Source organism: Alosa pseudoharengus, unplaced genomic scaffold (assembly GCF_046254945.1).
Source record: "Alosa pseudoharengus isolate Yale_2024_CS ecotype anadromous, Long Island Sound unplaced genomic scaffold, YU_APseudo_1.1 YU_APseudo_1.1_scf_6, whole genome shotgun sequence".
In the NCBI taxonomy this organism is placed as follows: domain Eukaryota; kingdom Metazoa; phylum Chordata; class Actinopteri; order Clupeiformes; family Clupeidae; genus Alosa; species Alosa pseudoharengus.
The window spans coordinates 16,810,004-16,829,919 of NW_027468848.1; the positions used below are offsets into that span (position 1 = coordinate 16,810,004).

At 46.4% G+C, this 19,916-nt stretch overlaps 1 protein-coding gene across 3 annotated transcripts in view; it reads right to left on the minus strand.

The window, feature by feature from the left end:
• vps13a (vacuolar protein sorting 13 homolog A) overlaps positions 1 to 19,916 on the minus strand; it is a 54,612-nt gene that overhangs the window by 24,512 nt on the left and 10,184 nt on the right. For all 3 annotated transcript variants that reach the window (XM_076271105.1, XM_076271104.1, XM_076271106.1), the window contains exons 16-41: positions 19,313 to 19,407; positions 18,936 to 19,078; positions 16,370 to 16,571; positions 16,057 to 16,171; positions 15,455 to 15,591; positions 14,526 to 14,658; positions 14,247 to 14,364; positions 13,721 to 13,871; positions 13,475 to 13,565; positions 12,996 to 13,192; positions 11,832 to 11,988; positions 11,526 to 11,605; positions 10,393 to 10,452; positions 10,074 to 10,266; positions 9,679 to 9,801; positions 9,398 to 9,501; positions 8,905 to 9,072; positions 7,989 to 8,302; positions 7,656 to 7,803; positions 7,395 to 7,524; positions 7,121 to 7,239; positions 6,742 to 6,911; positions 4,495 to 4,736; positions 3,431 to 3,765; positions 1,446 to 1,805; positions 1,199 to 1,300 (exon numbers count right to left, since the gene is read on the minus strand). In XM_076271105.1, coding sequence (XP_076127220.1) covers positions 1,199 to 1,300; positions 1,446 to 1,805; positions 3,431 to 3,765; positions 4,495 to 4,736; positions 6,742 to 6,911; positions 7,121 to 7,239; positions 7,395 to 7,524; positions 7,656 to 7,803; positions 7,989 to 8,302; positions 8,905 to 9,072; positions 9,398 to 9,501; positions 9,679 to 9,801; positions 10,074 to 10,266; positions 10,393 to 10,452; positions 11,526 to 11,605; positions 11,832 to 11,988; positions 12,996 to 13,192; positions 13,475 to 13,565; positions 13,721 to 13,871; positions 14,247 to 14,364; positions 14,526 to 14,658; positions 15,455 to 15,591; positions 16,057 to 16,171; positions 16,370 to 16,571; positions 18,936 to 19,078; positions 19,313 to 19,407 — 4,187 coding nt within the window. The remainder of the gene's footprint in view (positions 1 to 1,198; positions 1,301 to 1,445; positions 1,806 to 3,430; positions 3,766 to 4,494; positions 4,737 to 6,741; positions 6,912 to 7,120; positions 7,240 to 7,394; positions 7,525 to 7,655; positions 7,804 to 7,988; positions 8,303 to 8,904; positions 9,073 to 9,397; positions 9,502 to 9,678; positions 9,802 to 10,073; positions 10,267 to 10,392; positions 10,453 to 11,525; positions 11,606 to 11,831; positions 11,989 to 12,995; positions 13,193 to 13,474; positions 13,566 to 13,720; positions 13,872 to 14,246; positions 14,365 to 14,525; positions 14,659 to 15,454; positions 15,592 to 16,056; positions 16,172 to 16,369; positions 16,572 to 18,935; positions 19,079 to 19,312; positions 19,408 to 19,916) is intronic.

The following is a 19,916-nucleotide window of genomic DNA, read 5'->3' on the forward strand; positions in this document are numbered from 1 at the left end:
GTGTCATACAGTCTCTTCCCTGAGCTATCTGCAACAGCCTGAAGTGTGTAAGATGTAGGCTAAACAGTACAATAAGTACCCAGACTCCATCTGTAACTTGTAAACAAAATAAGACAATCAGCTATAAAACTGAAAATAGGCCTACAGCATCTCTTATTTCTGAAAGTGCAAATTACATAGAAAAATGAAACATCTGTGTTTAGTTGTATATGGAAGGGTCTACAATTTTTTTATTGTGTGTAAAGTAATAATCTAGCCTACTAACTGTGAAAATATCACACTATTTTGTCTTTTTTTTTAAAAAACGAAATTGCTCCTTTCATTTCATAAACAGACTAGGCCTACAACTAGAAGTCACGTGACTTTGCCCTTTGACGTTAACTCACCGTAGCATGGTTTGTTTATTAGCCTGGTTAGCGTTGTCACTTTATTTTACTGTCTATGCACTTAACACTACCAGCTCCTCATGTGAGAAGTTACAAGTTACCCCAACATAAAGGTAATTACCACGCGATTTACATAGCTTTCTGTCATTACAAAATCATTTAATTTAAGCCATAGGTTTTGGCCCTATTTGTATGTGTATCCAAAGGCTGCTGAAGCGCAGGGGAAGTTTTTTCCCCTCGTTTCAGTGATTGGTAGCCTACATCATCTGGGTGATGGCTTCGAATATGTGTAGCATTTTTTCCACTCACATACCCAACAACTGCTGAACAACGCCGACACACAGTTTCATCTTATCCACCACTCTTTCGCCTGTACTAACGTTACTGTAACTGAAGTTCTCAAACTCGCGATCTTAAAGAGATCAGCGGATCCTCTAACTCTTGTGGGTCTAACCTTAGTGCTGCTAATGACTGACGGACTCGACCGACGACCTGACAAAAAAAACATAGGCGCCAATCAGAGCTTCAGAGCTAAGGCGAGGCTACAGATTAGCGTTAGGTGTCGCTAAAGAACTCCCGTAACTCTCGCTACTTAACAGTAATTGCGCATGACATTAATTAATCCGCACACAAGTTTTATGTATTTTTATACCGTGTATTCTCCGTGTAAATTCATGCACCGAACCGTGACGCCCGTACCGTTTCGGTTCAATACAAATACATGAACCGTTACACCCCTAGTATATATATATATATATATGTGTGTGTGTGTGTGTGTGTGTGTGTGTGTTTAGCTGTTTGGTGTGTATTACCTTCAGCTCAAGGCTCCAGGGTCTGAATCCATCTGAGGTTTCATCTTCCAGAGGCTCCAGCAGTGGCTCCCATACACCCATAATCTCATTGTAGTAATGCACCTACAGTATAATGCACACACACACACACACACACACACACACACAAACACAAACACACACTTTACAGCTATGCCTGAGGCGATCACGTAACACATAATGCTATCTCATAGCAATATGTGAGTGTGTTTTCAGTGCAGTAGATCACCTCCAAGTTGAGGGTGCTGTGTAGGTTGATGAGCGTGCTGAGGTTCTTGGCGTCCCCGTGGAACGACGCCTTGGCGAGCAGCATGGGCACCGTCCTGTGGCCCACGCCGGCCTCCAGGGTCAGGCAGATGGCGTCGATGCCCAGCTTGAGGGTGTCGCCCTGGGGCACCAGCGGCGCCAGCGAATGGGCGTCCTCCTCGCCCTCCTCCTCCAGGAACCAGAGCTTGAGCTGGCGCAGGTCGCGGTGCTCCCAGAGGTCAGGGGGCATGGGGCTCTCCTTCTCGTCCCCTTCTCCTCCCTCGGGTGCAGGGGTCAGCGCCGACTGGATGGTGATGACCGTGTTGATGATGATGGGGGACACCTGCAGAGGGCAGACGGCAAATGAGCTCCTGCTGCAGCCACTAGGGCTCGTCCCCTGTACTGAGGTGAGCGGTAGAGGATGACACGGGAATCAATTTTCACTCCCGTCCCATCCCGAGCCCGCACAAATACTCCCGTCATATCCCGATCACGTGACAGCCCCCCCAAAAAAATTCTGTCCCGCAAAATCCCGAGAGAAAGACTCCCGAATCCCGTCTCGCTCCCTATGTTGATGTCTAAAGTTTCGACTGTTAGGCTACCCAGTAGCGTGCGTGCGGTGACCATACATTTTGGTAGGGCAGAAAGCCTTGTCTAACTTTTCTTTAATAGCCGATCATTTTGGGCTACATTAAAATCACATATTTTACAGGACTTTGCTGTAGGCTATGCTTGAATCATTTCATAGTCAGAATTGTAGATCTCATCCCATCAGTTAAGTTTGCACCGTTCTCATCACGTTAAACCAGCGAAGCATATGGGTAAACAAAACTATTTTTTGTGTTCCGCCAGGGTTATGCGATAAATATATTGAGAAATGCGATCGTCGAGGTGCCATGCCCCAACATTGCATGACGCATTAAACTCAACGAGAATCGCTTTCCCGGACAGCTCGTGCAATTGAATAGAGCTGTCCTTTGCTGACACTTTCGCCTGTAACTGTTTCTTTGCATCCATTTCACCTTAGACCTAGGGCCTAGTTGCTGAAGCTGATTGATTGTGAACAGGGCAGCTGCTTTGTCTTGCTCTGATAGGCTACCAATCAACAACAAACGTATTGTGGGTTGTAATTGGTTCTCTTTTCTAAAACGAAAAGCCTCACGTCTTTGGGCGCACTCACTATATTGCAGCGTCATTTTTTCCCTGGCTTCCCGCTAGCTCCCGATTATTATTTCCTGTCCCGTCCCAATCACTTTACCAACAGTGAAATTTACTCTCGTACTGCAGGAAACCCGCGGGAATACCGTGACCCGCGGGAGTCCCGAAAAATTGTCACCCTCTAGTGAGCGGAGGCTGCTAGGGGGAGCTTGTCCAGCTGTACATGCTGTGAAGGGGTTGCATGAGTGTGTTTATGTGTGTGTGTGTGCTCACCTTAAGCACCCTGATGCTGAGATCCATGCTCTGCGGCTGGATAGTGTGTGTGTGTGTGTGTGTGTGTGTGTGTGTGTGTGTGTGTGTGTTCACCTTAAGTGTGAGTGCGCTGATGCTGAGCTCCATGCTCTGCGGCTGGCTAGTGTGTGTGTGTGTGTGTGTGTGTGTGTGTGTGTGTGTGTGTGTGTGTGTGTGTGTGTTCACTTTAAGTGTGAGTGCGCTGATGCTGAGCTCCATGCTCTGCGGATGGCTAGTGTGTGTGTGTGTGTGTGTGTGTGTGTGTGTGTGTGTGTGTGTTCACCTTAAGTGTGAGTGCGCTGATGCTGAGCTCCATGCTCTGCGGCTGGCTAGTGTGTGTGTGTGTGTGTGTTCACCTTAAGTGTGAGTGCGCTGATGCTGAGCTCCATGCTCTGCGGCTGGCTAGTGTGTGTGTGTGTGTGTTTCACCTTAAGTGTGAGTGCGCTGATGCTGAGCTCCATGCTCTGCGGCTGGCTAGTGTGTGTGTGTGTGTGTGTGTGTGTGTGTGTGTGTGTTCACCTTAAGTGTGAGTGCGCTGATGCTGAGCTCCATGCTCTGCGGCTGGCTGGTGGGCATGTGGAGGTTGAAGAAGAGCTCGCAGGGCTGTAGTACGGTGGTCACATGGTTGGGCTTCCGCTGTTGCCGCAGAAACGGGCAGGCTGTGACCTTCAGGTCGCGCACGACCGCTGTCAGCCGCTGGCCGTCTGGCCCGTCTTGATACTCCGCCTCCACCTGCGTCGTCATGACGAGGGCCGGCGCATCGGGACGGGTGAGGTCAGCCACGAACACGACCTCAGGGTTCTTGACCATGACGCTGTAGGTGTTCCGTAGCACTGTGGACGGCTGAGCGGGGACTGGACAGACACACACACACACACTAGGGTCATCACATGCTGTATGGACACATGAACTATCAACACACCCACATATTCCCACACACACAGAAACAGATATCAACACACATATCACATTCATTCACATACATTAAATCAAGCAAAACAAATATTCATACATGCATGGACAGTATGACATCTATTTAAAGGCGCTCTAAGTGATGTTATTTGGTTTCTAAGCTAAAAAATTTTTTTGCAAACATCACCTCAACATCCGATAATTGCCTGTGCCCTGAATACACTGTAAAAAAATTTGATCTCTGTGGACAGGCCAGGCTCCAAAAATGGAAAAACAAAAAACAACCTGGTCCAACTTGGACCATAAAAACATAACAAACTGTTCCAGCCAATCACCGACGACATGCGGGTTTAGGAGAGTTTCAGTTGCATGGGAGGGAGGGGGAGGGAGTAGCGAGCTACCTCTCTGTTTTGTTTGAACGTCAACAGAAGTGACGTTACCCAACATCGCTTAGAGCACCTTTAATTTACATTCGATTAACTCGATTTACATTTAAGCATAGTCACACACAGACACAGACATAAACACACACAAAAACACATCTCTGAGATAACGTTAGGATATATATGCATGTTTCACACAAACACCAGTCCAGAAGCTTATGCATATGAACACAGCACAGACTCAAACCCAAAGGCCAACCCCAGCAGTACCCCATCTGCGCTACTGACCGGTGTCTTTGGTGGAGGTAGCACTTGAGCTGGCGTTGGTGGGGCGACCGTTGCGCGGAGCGGCTGGCCGGCCGTTGGCCAATGCCTCCAGGAAGACGTTGGCCACAGTCTGCAGGAACTCCATGCTGGCGCACAGGTACAAGTCCTGCAGCGCCACCTGCAGGCTGGTGCCCTCCCGCCCCGCGCGGTAGCTCAACACCAGCATCACGCTCTTCTCAGCGCCCGGACTCTGGGCCATCATCCTACACACACACACACACACACACACACACACACACACACACACACACACACACACACGCACGCACGCACGCACGCACGCACACACGCGCACACACACACGCGCACACACACACGCGCACACACACGCGCACACACACACGCGCACACACACGCGCACACACACACACACACACACAAAAAGGGGCTCAACACAATCATGGAGACACAATGTACATTGAAAAAAAACACAAACACACGCACACACATGCGCACACACACACGCACACACAAAAAGGGGCTCAACACAATCATGGAGACACAATGTCCTAGGGGTGTAACGGTACACAGAAGTCACGGTTCGGTTCATACCTCGGTTCGGACATCACGGTTCGGTACGAGTTCGGTACAATGGAGGGAAAAGCAAAACAAAAATGCAGAAAGCATTTTTTTTGTACATGTCTCAGGCTGTACCACCTAGTGTCATACAGTCTCTTCCCTGAGCTATCTGCAACAGCCTGAAGTGTGTAAGATGTAGGCTAAACAGTACAATAAGTACCCAGACTCCATCTGTAACTTGTAAACAAAATAAGACAATCAGCTATAAAACTGAAAATAGGCCTACAGCATCTCTTATTTCTGAAAGTGCAAATTACATAGAAAAATGAAACATCTGTGTTTAGTTGTATATTGAAGGGTCTACAATTTTTTTATTGTGTGTAAAGTAATAATCTAGCCTACTAACTGTGAAAATATCACACTATTTTGCCTTTTTTTTAAAAAACGAAATTGCTCCTTTCATTTCATAAACAGACTAGGCCTACAACTAGAAGTCACGTGACTTTGCCCTTTGACGTTAACTCACCGTAGCATGGTTTGTTTATTAGCCTGGTTAGCGTTGTCACTTTATTTTACTGTCTATGCACTTAACACTACCAGCTCCTCATGTGAGAAGTTACAAGTTACCCCAACATAAAGGTAATTACCACGCGATTTACATAGCTTTCTGTCATTACGAAATCATTTAATTTAAGCCATAGGTTTTGGCCCTATTTGTATGTGTATCCAAAGGCTGCTGAAGCGCAGGGGAAGTTTTTTCCCCTCGTTTCAGTGATTGGTAGCCTACATCATCTGGGTGATGGCTTCGAATATGTGTAGCATTTTTTCCACTCACATACCCAACAACTGCTGAACAACGCCGACACACAGTTTCATCTTATCCACCACTCTTTCGCCTGTACTAACGTTACTGTAACTGAAGTTCTCAAACTCGCGATCTTAAAGAGACCAGCGGATCCTCTAACTCTTGTGGGTCTAACCTTAGTGCTGCTAATGACTGACGGACTCGACCGACGACCTGACAAAAAAAACATAGGCGCCAATCAGAGCTTCAGAGCTAAGGCGAGGCTACAGATTAGCGTTAGGTGTCGCTAAAGAACTCCCGTAACTCTCGCTACTTAACAGTAATTGCGCATGACATTAATTAATCCGCACACAAGTTTTATGTATTTTTATACCGTGTATTCTCCGTGTAAATTCATGCACCGAACCGTGACGCCCGTACCGTTTCGGTTCAATACAAATACATGAACCGTTACACCCCTACAATGTACATTGAAAAAAAACACAAACACACGCACACACGTACACACACACGCTCACACGCACACAAAGGGGCTCAACACAATCATGGAGACACAATGTACATTGAAAAAAAACACAAACACACGCACACACACGTACACACACACGCTCACACGCACACAAAGGGGTTCAACACAATCATGGACACAATGTACATTGAAAGAACACAAACACACAGACACAGACACACACAGACAGACAGACAGACACACACAAATAAATGTTATGTGTGTGTGCTGACTATTCATGAATCTTCTTTTATGAGTGTGTGAGTGTGCGTGTGTGTGTGAGTGTGTGTGAGTGTGCGTGTGTGTGTGTGTGTGAGTGTGTGTGAGTGAGTGTGCGTGTGAGTGTGTGTGTGTGAGTGTGCGTGTGTGTGAGTACCTGGAGGTGACACTCTTGATGTGGCTTCTCTTGTCGTCCAGCAGGCACTCGGACAGGCGGACGGTGGCGTTCATGGCTCCGTCGGACAGCTGCAGCAGCTGGGTGTGAATGGAGCCCAGCGTGAACTCAGCCAGCATCAGACGCGGCTCACGCGCACCCTGCTGTGGAGTCTACACACACACACACACACACACACACACACACACACACACACACACACAGAATTATAAACGAACATAAGGCATACTCACACATTCAAGGCACAGAAATAAAGGCACAGAGCCTGTATTCCTGTACCACCCAGGTGACATACAATCACACAGTCAACCCGGGAACCACACACACACACACACACGAACGCGCACACACACACACACACCTCAGCTGGACTGTACAACAGTAGAGTCAGGGAGTCGAATTTGAAGTCCAGCTTGAGTTTGGTCTCCAGCTTGGCACTCTGCTGTGCCTCCACCACAGCGGAGATTACCACAGTATTTTCTGTGAAAACACACACACACACACACACACACACACACACACACACACACACACACAATTAGTCATCCTAAATACATCTACATACCTTTAATGATACAAGACACTATGTCTGTGTGTGTGTGTGTGTGTGTGTGTGTGTGTGTGTGTGTGTGTACCTTTATTTGAGGTAGTATCTGCCTTGTCTGGAGGGGCAGTTGAGGGGGTTGACTCCTCGTTTGCTGTTTCTGAGAGATTCTCACTGAGAGTCCGTAATACCACTGCCAAGTCCTCCTGACTCAACACCAGCTGCCAACCACACACAACAATGGGATCATATACTACACACCTTAACAAGCACTACAGCAACTGCATAGAGCACACAGACCTGCTCCAAAGCACACACACACACACACACACACACACAATGACAGACTTACACTCATGGGTCGGAGGTGAGCATCAATCTGGATGTCTGGGATTTTGTGGTACCAGGCAGCAGAGAGGTTCCTCTTGATCGTCAGGTCCATATTCACTGGCTTCAGGAGCTCCACCTCATTCTGGAACTTTCCATGTGCAAATGTAGTCCTGCGTGACACACAAAAAATTAGAAACACACAAACAAACAAACACACACACACACACACACACACACACATATTTGCTGATTTCACATGTAAACACTCTAATTATAGACATAAACATGTGCACAGCCACATAATATAGTAAGACTGACTTGTTGGGCTTCTAGACAGAGGCAGCCTAAAACTGACCTGTACATCTTCAGGTGGCTGAGCTCCACCTTCATGTTATCGGTGACGGGTGGGATGGCCTTGCGCAGCGGGGACATGGTGGACTCCATGGCAAACTCGTTACTGACCACCACGCGCCCGAGGTCGGCCACGATGACGTTGGGCGAGCTGGAGGACTGCGGCAGGAAGAGGACGGGCGCGTTGATGCGGACGGCCAGCGAGATGCGTGAGCTCCGCTCGGCCAGCTCCCGCACGCCCACCGCCGCCTTCTCCGCCGCCTGAGCCGTCACCTCCGCCAGGGCGGCCTTCGCCGTCTGGAAGTTATCCACAAAGGTCTGGAGAGATAGGAAGATGGAGGAGGAGAGGAGGGGAAGAGAGAGGAGAAAAAAGAGGAGGGGAAGAGTGAGGATGAGAAAAGAAGAGAGACATTTCAGATTAGGAGGAGTATTATGACTAGTACCAGACCACCTGACCAACATTCTCTCTCTCTCTCTCTCTCTCTCTCTCTACTCGTCTCTCTCTCTCTACCTCTCTCTCTCTATCTACCTCTCTCCCCCGTCTACCTCTCTCTCCCCCGTCTACCTCTACCTCTCTCTCTCTCTCTCTCTCTACCTCTACCTCTCTCTACCTCTCTCTCTCTCTCTCTACCCCTCTCTCTCTCTCTACCTCTCTCTCCCCCGTCTACCTCTCTCTCTCTCTCTTTTGTGAAGAGCTGTATTATAATGTTTATTATTAACTTGGTAGCCCTCAGAAAACACTTGCCCACTGTTGGATACTTTTCGTTGGGGAAAGTGCCGTGTTGGAAGGTGCACTCACATTTTTAATTATCTGTAGATAGCCTACATGTGTTGGAGACTAGTGCACTGCTGGCAGAGGCCTCAGAAATCACCGTAAACAATATTATTTGTTTCTCTCTCTCTCTCTGTCTCTCACTCACCAGAATGGAGGAGAAGAACTTGTAGAGGAAGATCAGCTGGATGCAGCCCACGGTCAGGCTGATGTCTGTGTCCACGCAGCTCATGTCCTTGTAGGCGTCGCCCTGCGTGGCGTCCGTGTAGTTGACCATCCGGAAGGCAAACACCTCCTTATCTGCTATGGACACCGCCTACACACACACACACACACACACACACACACACACACCATGATCATGATCCAGGATCAAACAGCACCGGCCAAGCACTGATCAACTCCTCTGACACAGACCAAAACATCCACACAAATGACTGCCTCTCTACAAAGTGTTAAGTACTAACTCTGAGGAATTCAAACAATAATACAAATGAAAATGATATACAACAAAAAGTTGTCCCTAAAATGTGAGTATTTAGTAGTGACTGTGTTGGAGGAAAAGACTTGTGTTTTTAGAGGTGTGCCAGTGTAGGTAATCTTGTATACTGTATACTATATATCATTAGAATTCAAGTGACCTTCTGATAGAGGGCTTCTTTGTCACAATCCAGAATGATGATGTTCTTCAGGTTGGCCTGGACCTCCATTGCCTTCTTCTTCATTACTACCTCAGACACCAGCCCTGACACACACACACACACACACACACACACATTAAAAAACAATGGCAAAACTACTCTTCCATCACTCTCTCCAGAGCCCATATACAAATGTCACCACTTTACCATCACAGTGATCACCTACCACATATGCACACACACACCACACACACCCCACCCTGAGGGTCATGCTGTTCTACCTTCAATGCGGATCTCTGCGATGCGAGCCTTCTCCCCACGGATGAAGACCTTCAGGCTGGAGAGATCTGCTCGGATGTGCATGTTCACCACCTCTCCATTCTCTCCCTTACTCTTCTTAGAGACTGCAGAGGAGAGGGGGATAGAGAGAAACAGGGAGATGGAGAGAGAGGAGGAACACGGTGAGAGGGATTTATTATGAAGACGTAATTTATTCGCTTATCATTTTTAATGACAATGTAATTTATTAATACATCAAGCCACTTTGGGGAAAAAAACTATTCTGCTAAGTACCATAATTATAACAAGTATCAAATTAGAATCCAAATGATTAGTTTTTAAAAAGTTCAAGCATGAAAGTTAGCTGTGTTTTTCCACCAGAGGTCCTGCATCACACCTGCTTTGACCACAGCTGACCCCTCCTTCTTCTCCTGTTCTTTTTCTTCCTCCTCATCCCCCTCTCCCTGCTCATCTTCAACGGGGGGTGGGGCTGGCTCCGGGCTCGAGGCGGGCAGCAGATTGCTCAGGAAGTTCACGGTGTTGACCAGCGCCTCCGTGTACAGGTGCACGTCCAGAGATGAAAAGTTCACCTGATCGGAAGTGACATCACTGTGACTACTGACACCGGCTAACTCATATGTGCATAAATATATCTCACACACATGAACACACACAGACACACACACACACACACAAACACATACACATACACTCACCTTTACAAGCTGTTCAGTGTTGTTATACACAGTCTTAAATTCTGGACTGGTCTTATCTGCCTGTAGATAGACACACACACACACAACCGATTCAACATCCATATTGCAGCAGGAACAGTACATGGTGTGAAACAGACAGACAGACAGACAACAGGGCACGAGTCTCAGCACCATGAAAAAATGCCGCTCACTGTACAACTCTCACACTGCAGACTACAACCCCTCCATAGCTACAGGCCCAAATGGACCAAAACAATGCCCATTATACTGAACATCCTTAACTATATCCAGAAGAACAGTTTGTCCCAATCCTGTATGATCTATGTACTCTTTTAATACTCAAAAATGCAAATAGTTAAACACAGACAATGCAGTTCCACATCACAGGGTCAGGTAGCTCAAATACAGAAAATACAAAAGTAGGTTAAGTACACTATATTTAGATCATATAGTCTACATCAGTGGTCCCCAAACTTTTTCTTCCGAGGGCCAGCTCATTATGCCTGGCTCTAAGAGAGGGCCAGAGACTCGGAGTATATCAGTAACCATAAATAGCTTAGTGCTGTGAACAACAGCAGTCTACCTTAGTTGAATATTCCATTACATTTAATCATTGGCTACTGCAATAAATACATTAAATGTAATGGAATATTCAACTAAGGTAGACTGTTGTAATACCATTGTTAGCTGTGTTTATGTTGCCATCATACAATGTAAAATGTAGCTCAAATAAAATAATACTAATAAAAAGACTTTAGCATTCCCAAAAGTATTAGCAGTGTCTTTGCATACACAGCTCAAGTTGTGAACAAGCAATATCCTACAAATAATTTAAAGTTCTCAAACTATGAGAGTTTTATGTGCTGGCCAAAAAGCACCTGATGAGAACTTTGTGAATTTGTATGAACATTTGAAGAGTAAATAAAAAATAGAAATAATTATCCCAGAAAGTCCCAGAAATACGATGTCGTACTCCCGTGCCGGCCAGATGCTATATACCACAGACATGTTTTGGGGGGGGACACCCAAAATGAGGTGGCGGGCCGTATCCGGCCCGTGGGCCGTAGTTTGGGGACCACTGGTCTACATGGAGTGTCCAGGTGCCACTGCACATGTGAGAGCTGAGTTAGTACCTTTGTGTACTCCAAAATGAGCAGGTCATCCTCCGTGTTGTCTAATGTTGTTATGAGGTGCACAGGTTTGTCTTCAGCATCTAGAAGTGCACACATACATACACACACACAGTTATGCACAAATGCATGCTCTATTAAGCGATGACATGTCAGTGTGTATAAACAAGTGACAGTGAATGTGTATACTTGAATATATGCATCTTATCTTTCCATAAGCATGCAGACCTTCTCAACACACCATTTATATGTGTGTGTGTGTGTGTGTGTATGTGTGTGTACACGTTTGCGTGAGTGACCGTGTCTCACCTGTGTACTCGGGGCAGGCCAAACAGATCTCCCTCAGGAAGGTCTCGGCTCGGATGTCAAAGGTGCGCTTCTTCAACTCCGCCCCTAAGCCCTCGATGCTCAGGTGGAGCACAGTCACCTCCTCACCGTCACTCACACGACACAGCTGGATGGAGAGCTGACAGACAGACAGGCAGACAGACAGGCAGACAGACAGACAGACAGACAGACAGACAGACAAACAGGCAGACAGACAGACAGACCGACAAACAGACAGGCAGGCAGGCAGGCAGGCAGGCAGACAGACAGGCAGGCAGACATGCAGACAGACAGACAGACAGGCAGACAGACAGATCAGTCACCAGCTGGGGCAGGAAAAACATTCCATACTTTTTTCAGTTTTTCAGTTCATTCTTGTATGTCTTCAGTTGGCATCAAACAAGGTTATCTATTTCTTCTATTTCCAGATGCCTAAATGGCCAAAGCAACACAGGCTGTTTTGCTTCCAAATGATAGACAGGGAGACTTTGATGATAAACAGAAATATGCACCATCAAGCGCAAACTCTCTCTTAATTCATTGGAAACCAGTCAATGGGCAGACATGTTTTGGCATTTCAGCAACAGGCAGACTTCACAGACAGACATAAGGTGCTCACTACAATACTTATGATAATTAATCAATTCTAAATAAGTAATCTTACCACTGCATAAGCACACACGCCAACATGTCTTGCACATGATACCATGTCCAAGTCTGTGTTTATACTGTATATTATGTTATAGGTTGTATCAGCGATTGCGGGCCCAAAAAAGACACAACATAAATTATCACATTCATCTAATCTTTTCTAACGATCCGTTAGCTGCCCGCTCCATAAGCAGGCCGTCAAAAAAACACGTCTCTGTAGGCAGCCTAGGCTCTGAGATCTGCACACAAAAACAATTGCCATCAACAAGTGTTTCCATCCACTCAAAGGCAAAATAAAGTGTTCCAACCAATAACTGACAAGATGCGCGTTCAGGAGAGTTTCAATTGCACGGGAGGGAGGGGGAGGGAGTAGCGAGCTAGCTCTCTGTTTTGTTTGAAGGTCAACAGAAGTGACGTTAACCCGCCATCACTGATACAACCTTTGTGTGTGAGGGAGTATGAGTACATGCACAGTTCATTACGGTTATGATGTACCTTCTGGATCATGAATAATATGAGGAAGTCAGTCATGTTCTTCTGAGGTTCGGGGGTTGCCATGGTGCGTTGCCTCAGTGATGCGGAGCGCGACAGTGAGCTGGGCGGAACCTCAAAGAGGAACGGCTGGTCCCTGACAGGTGAGCTGGGAGCATCAAAAAAGAGCTCCTCCTCTGAGCTCATAGACGTTATAGAGACTATACACACACACACGCACACACACACACACACACACACACACGCACGTGCACAGAGAAAAAAGGTAGGTGTTTAGTGGTGTTGGAGTTAAGTATACAACTTCATATCAGCAAAGAAAATATTACCATTTGTGATAAATATCAGTTAACAATTACAGAGATGGTGATAAGAAACCAATAATGATTCTAAATGTTGATCAATTAACTTGTGTGATTCAAATACAGCATAGTATATACAGTAAGTGTGTGAGCTTATGTATGTGTATGTGCACGTGTACCTACTGGCATCGTAGAACATTGACGACCGCATCTCGGCGAGGGAGGGTCCTTTCCTTGGGTTGACCTGAGGCGTGGTCATAATATGTTTGGACGGCTGAGAGGACAAACACCAAGTCAGTCTCACAAAAACACACACATAACTACCATACCAATGGTCTAAACATCTGAGAAACTGTGAGTAAAAGTGGCTGAGGTATTCAGGAGGAGGCCTTGTATGCGGACACAGCCCACTCTCCCCGTGGGACTCACCTTGGGTGTGAGCTGGATGACGCTGGGTTTGGGGGTGGGGGTGGGCCGGCTCTCTGGGAGAGGAATGCTGTCCACCAGGGCCAGCACACCCCGCACCTTATCATCAGAGATCCGCAGAGAGAGGAGCGGAAGCTCTCCAGATATCTTAAACCTTAGACACACACACACACAAATAATAATAATTATTAATTAATAAATAAATAAATACCATAAGTGCTCTCAGCATAATGCTAGTGAGTGAGCGAGCGATCCTTTACTGCCCCGAAGGAGATTTGTCTTGCATGTGCAAGTGTGTGTGACTGTGTGTGTGTGTGTGTGTGTGTGTGTGTGTGTGTGTGTGCGCGTGTGTGCGTATGTTTGACAATGTAAAAGTCAGTGAATGGGAGGAAGTATGTGTGTGTGAAATGAGTGGGTGATTTTTGTGTATGCAATGGGAATACATTAGTGTCAGTGAGCACATAGAGCAGCACTCTTGCGGGTTGGTGTGTACAGGTGCATGAGCGCATGTTTGCTGTGGGGCTCGTACTTGGGCATGCGGGAGTCCGTCACCACCATAGCTCTGCTCAGCTCCACCCTCAGGTCCACCGGCTCCAGCACATGCAGCGCAGAGCGCTTCAGCTTGCGGGCCGCACGCCAGTCCCCGTCTACAACAACAACAACAACATCAACAACATCAACATCAACAACAACATCATCAACAACATCAACATCAACATCAACATCAACATCAACACAGAGTGTGTGGGACTGGGTGTGCTTCTGTGTACGAGTCTACATATGAGTGTGCTGGGGTTTGGGTGTATACCTGCTTTGCTGTAGAGGAACTGCAGGTTGCTGAGCTGGATGTCGAAGCTGTCGTAGGCTCTGGACATGATGTCCTCCAGGGTGCTGCTGCCAACAGAGAGATGAGGCAGGCCCTTTCGCGTCTTACTGGACATCTACACACACACACACACACACACACACACACACACACACACACACACACACACACACACACACACACACACACACACACACACACACACACACACACACACACACAAATACGTAAGGGATACTGAATGACTCATTAGAGCAACACTGGTATTGTTTGAACCTCTTTTATATTTAAACCCATCAGGCAGGACTCTCCTTTTGAAAGAATATATGTGTTTTGACTGTGCCACTGAAAACAGAAGACGAGCTCTAGCTGCCCATACTGACCATTGCAGGGTTGACAGAGGCCAAACACAACTCACACACACTCTCTCACACACTCACACTGACACACACGCACACTGACACCTTAGGGGCAGCCGTGGCCTACTGGTTAGCGCTTCGGACTTGTAACCGGAGGGTTGCCGGTTCGAACCCCGACCAGTAGGCGCGGCTGAAGTGCCCTTGAGCAAGGCACCTAACCCCTCACTGCTCCCCGAGCGCCACCGTTGAAGCAGGCAGCTCACTGCTCCGGGATTAGTGTGTGCTTCACCTCACTGTGTGTTAACTGTGTGCTGTTTAACTAATTCACGGATTGGGATAAATGCAGAGACCAAATTTCCCTCACAGGTCAAAAGAGTATATAAAAATTTATATTTTCATTTATTTGTAATAAACCCTCCTATACTTTTGGATATCAAAACACCTGTGGACGTGGATTATTCTCCTTTGGACAAGTGGGTCAGACATTCTAGCTCAGCCACCATAGTGGTCAATAGGACAACAAAAGAAACCACTACACTTATACTTATATACCTTCAGGTGTCCAAGGTCCAGCAGGATGAGGTTCTCCTTGCCACTGTAGAAGCCGCCCTGAGGCACGATGACGTACGAGGCCATGAGGTTGACCCTCAGGTCCAGCACCTTCTGAGTCTCGATCACATACATGAGGCCTGCAGGGGGAGCACAGGGCCGGTTAACAGTGCAACACACCCAGCAAGCCTGCAGCCTCACAGGGCCAAACGCTGCCGCTAACAGCACATGCAATCAGCACATTTGCAAAATGGAACACGCCTTGGAGAAAAAGGCAAATAGGAACGATAGGAAACTCAAACGGCTGGCCTGATAACAAAGGGTTCACTATAAGCAAGGTGTCTGGTGTCAGGTGATCCACAAGAGGCTTCACCCTCTCTTTATGTGCCATGTGAATGAAGCAACGAGAACAACATGGAAAAACCACCACGTTTCAGTAAAAGGTGGCAGCATAGGCAACATGTCTTTGTCCATGAGTTTGGTTAAGACGTTAAACAGAACACTAGCATCATTGAGTGGGCTGTAAGTTTTAGGGCTTCTAGATTATGATGGTGGTCTGAAATATAATGTGTGTGTGTGTATGTGTGTGTGTGTGCGCGTTAGACCTGTAGCGGTGCGGTCTTTGAACTGCTCCAGCTTCATGAGTGTCGCATTGGTCAGCTCATCCAGCTGGACATCATCAGGGAGCAGGAAGAATGTTGACAGGCTGTTCACCGTCATCTACACACACACACACACACACACACACACACACACACACACACACACACACACAAAGACAGACAGTGGTTTAGTGGTTTGAGAAAACCAAAAGAGGAAGATCTCCTGTGGCTGGCAGTTCTACACCACACACAAACAAGAGGGTGCTTTTGGTTTCATGCATAGTTGGATAAATAAATTGCACATTAATACACATACAGCATCATAAATGATCTCCAGTGGCTGGGCGTCGGCGTGCAGTTTCTGGTCAGCCGAGCCGTCCAGTGGGTTGGTCTCAAACATCAGCGTCAGGAGCGGGTTGTTATTCTCCACAGCCACACGCCGCGAAGACAGCAGGATAGGAGCCACGTGGTTTCGAGGAAGTCCAGTCACTTCAAACGATGACAGCTGGGCAGACACCCTATGAGGCAGGCAAAAACACACACACACACACACACACACACACTTTCATTTAACATACAAACACCTGTAAGAGCCCGCTAGTAGAGTAGAGAGTGTGTAAGAGAGGAGTAGTAGAGTAGAGAGTGTGTAAGAGGTTAAGAGAGAGGAGTAGTAGAGTAGAGAGTGTGTAAGAGGAGAAGAGAGAGGAGTAGTAGAGTAGAGAGTGTGTAAGAGAGGAGTAGTAGAGTAGAGAGTGTGTAAGAGGTTAAGAGAGAGGAGTAGTAGAGTAGAGAGTGTGTAAGAGGAGAAGAGAGAGGAGTAGTAGAGTAGAGAGTGTGTAAGAGAGGAGTAGTAGAGTAGAGAGTGTGTAAGAGGAGAAGAGAGAGAAGCAGTAGAGTAGAGAGTGTGTAACAGAGGTGAAGAGTAGGGATCGACCGATATGGATTTTTTAGTGCCGATACCGATACCGTCTTCTTTTCCCATCAGCTTTAGCCGATGACTGATACAGGCTGCCGATTTTCTTGAGCCGATATTTGGAGCCGATACTGCTTTTGCTCCCTCAATTTACATCATACAAATGACACATAATTACACAAATGATGATAACAAATGTAAATAAGTCTCAATTTAAAAAAGGAACATTTATTGAACTTATGGATGGGTGCACTGCATATGGTTAACTGTGCAAGGGTAAAAGGCTTTCATCAACATCTTACAACACAGCCTTGATGATGCATTGCTTGCTGACATATAAGACATAATTCAGGTCATCACAAAATGTCCTGTCAACACATTTAAATAATTTAATAAAACAATAAGCCTAAAAAAGGTAGCTGAAATAAAGTGCTTGATTTGTAATTTAAGACTGCATGGTTTAAAAAAAAATTTCTAAAAAGCTGCCAGATTTGTCAACCACAGAACATAAATCAGCAGAGGAAAATAACGTGGTGTCAGATGTTTCTGTTCTAAACGGCATCAACATTAAAAGGTATAAAAACATATCTCTCAAAGTTTTAAAAGCTCTCCTTCAGGTAGCGCAGCACTCTCATATCGCTGTGATGCGTGTGTCCCACTGAGTGAGACAGACCAGACGCACACACAAACTTCTGTTTGGTAGCTGACGAAAACTCAACCACCATTGAACTAGATTGATAATGATAACGTTAGCAAACAGCTCTAAACACACAAGTAAGGCATACACGGTACACTTATGTCTGGTACATGATAAATGTTAACACAAATTAATACTCAACAACGTATAACACGTCTCTCATTATTAAAGCTCTGATATCACTGTGATGGCAACTCCGCCAGCTCGAAGGGAGAGGGAGAGGGGGAGGGAGACGCACACACCACACGCGTCCAAAACTCAGCCAGGTGGTCGCTGAATAAAACTCCCACAAATACCAGGAACAACGTTGGCATTACTTAATCATATGACCAGTGTTCGTAACAGCTACCGCTACCGCATGCATATGGATAGCCTACAACTTAGCTATTTGCAGCTCCCTAAATACAATGGCAAGCAGTTTTATAGGCAAGGGATTCAGCATTAAATAAAGTCGATCATTCACGTTTTCCATTTGGACCCACAAACTTGCTTCCACTTTCAAAGTGTATGGCAATATTTCAGCTAAGTCAAACAGTTAAAAGATGCTTTGAAGGTTTAAAGTTTACTGTTGTCTTGAAGAGGATGCTTTCAGCACTCTGCTAGTGGGGGAGGGGCAGTCTGCACGTGAATTGCAGCGTCTCCAGCAACACAGAGCTGCCTGTGGACGCCTGTATGTAAATAATGCGGGGGGAAAAACTATCGGCGAACACAGCCGATTATCGGCCGATGACGATACACGTAAAAAACACAAATATCGGCCCGATATATCGGCCGGCCAATATATCGGTCGATCCCTACTTCAGTGAAGAGAGGAGTAGAGTAGAGAGTGTGTAAGAGGTGAAGAGAGAGGTGTAGTAGAGTAGAGAGTGTGTAAGAGGTGAAGAGAGAGGAGTAGTAGAGTAGAGAGTGTGTAAGAGGTGAAGAGAAAGGAGTAGTAGAGTAGAGAGTGTGTGTAAGAGGTGAAGAGAGAGGAGTAGTAGAGTAGAGAGTGTGTAAGAGAGAGAGTAGTAGATAGTGTGTAAGAGGTTAAGAGAGAGGAGTAGTAGAGTAGAGAGTGTGTAAGAGAGAGAGTAGTAGATAGTGTGTAAGAGGTTAAGAGAGAGGAGTAGTAGAGTAGAGAGTGTGTGTAAGAGGTGAAGTGAGAGGAGTAGAGTAGAGAGTGTGTAAGAGGTGGAGAGAGAGGAGTAGTAGAGTAGAGAGTGTGTAAGAGGTGGAGAGAGAGGAGTAGTAGAGTAGCGAGTGTGTAAGAGGTGGTGAGAGAGGAGTGTGTACCCGAAGGCCTGCGCTCCTGGTCTCTGGGTCAGCATGGCACTCAGGTCCATCACGGCCAACTTGAGGATCTCTGGCTTGTGTGAACTCTCCTTCAAGCTCACACTCATGCTGACCAGCTGGAAGCTCACCTTCATGTCCACAAACTACACACACACACACACACACACACACACACACACACACACACACACACACACACACACACACACACACACACACACACACACACACACACACACACACACACACACACACACACACACACACACACACACACAAAATAGACAATAAACATGCTAAAAACATAACAAACAAAATGGCCATCAGGTTAAAAAAGACTTCTAATTATAAGTGTGTGTATGTGTGTGTGGACATACATTTTTGGGCAAGTTGTGATTGACAGCTATCTCACTGTAACCAATGGCCTTGTAGAGTTTGTCTTTCTCCGCCGGTGTCATAAGGTCGTCAAACCCTGCAGAAAACAGTCCCACCCCCCAAAAAAAGGGCTAAGTTGAATCTTAACAGCTCTCACAGATTCACTGTCTAACAACCTACAGGTAAACGGATCCTGGATCACAGCTATGCCCTCACTGGCCCTCAGGAAGATTCAAGAAAGAATGTGTTAAACATGTGTAGAACAGGCTGGGGCCTGTACTACGAAGGGAGCTTAACATACCCAATGTAACCCAGGGTTACTTTGTTAAACCGCGGTTGACAAAAACCTGGTTATCTTAAGTGGTGTTAATCGGTACTACGACGCTGATTATAAAGTTGATTTGATGAGCCGGGGTTAACCTAATTGGAGTTTGTGCGCGTTCACATAAAAGGGGCGGGTTGCAGCGCAAGTCACCACTTTCAATGATGACGCGATCACCTTATTTCACGGATGAGGAATGCACAATAATTATGACAAGTTATGAGGAATTAAAACCCACTCTACGACAAAAATCAAATACGTCGGCAGTGAACAAAGCAAGGCTG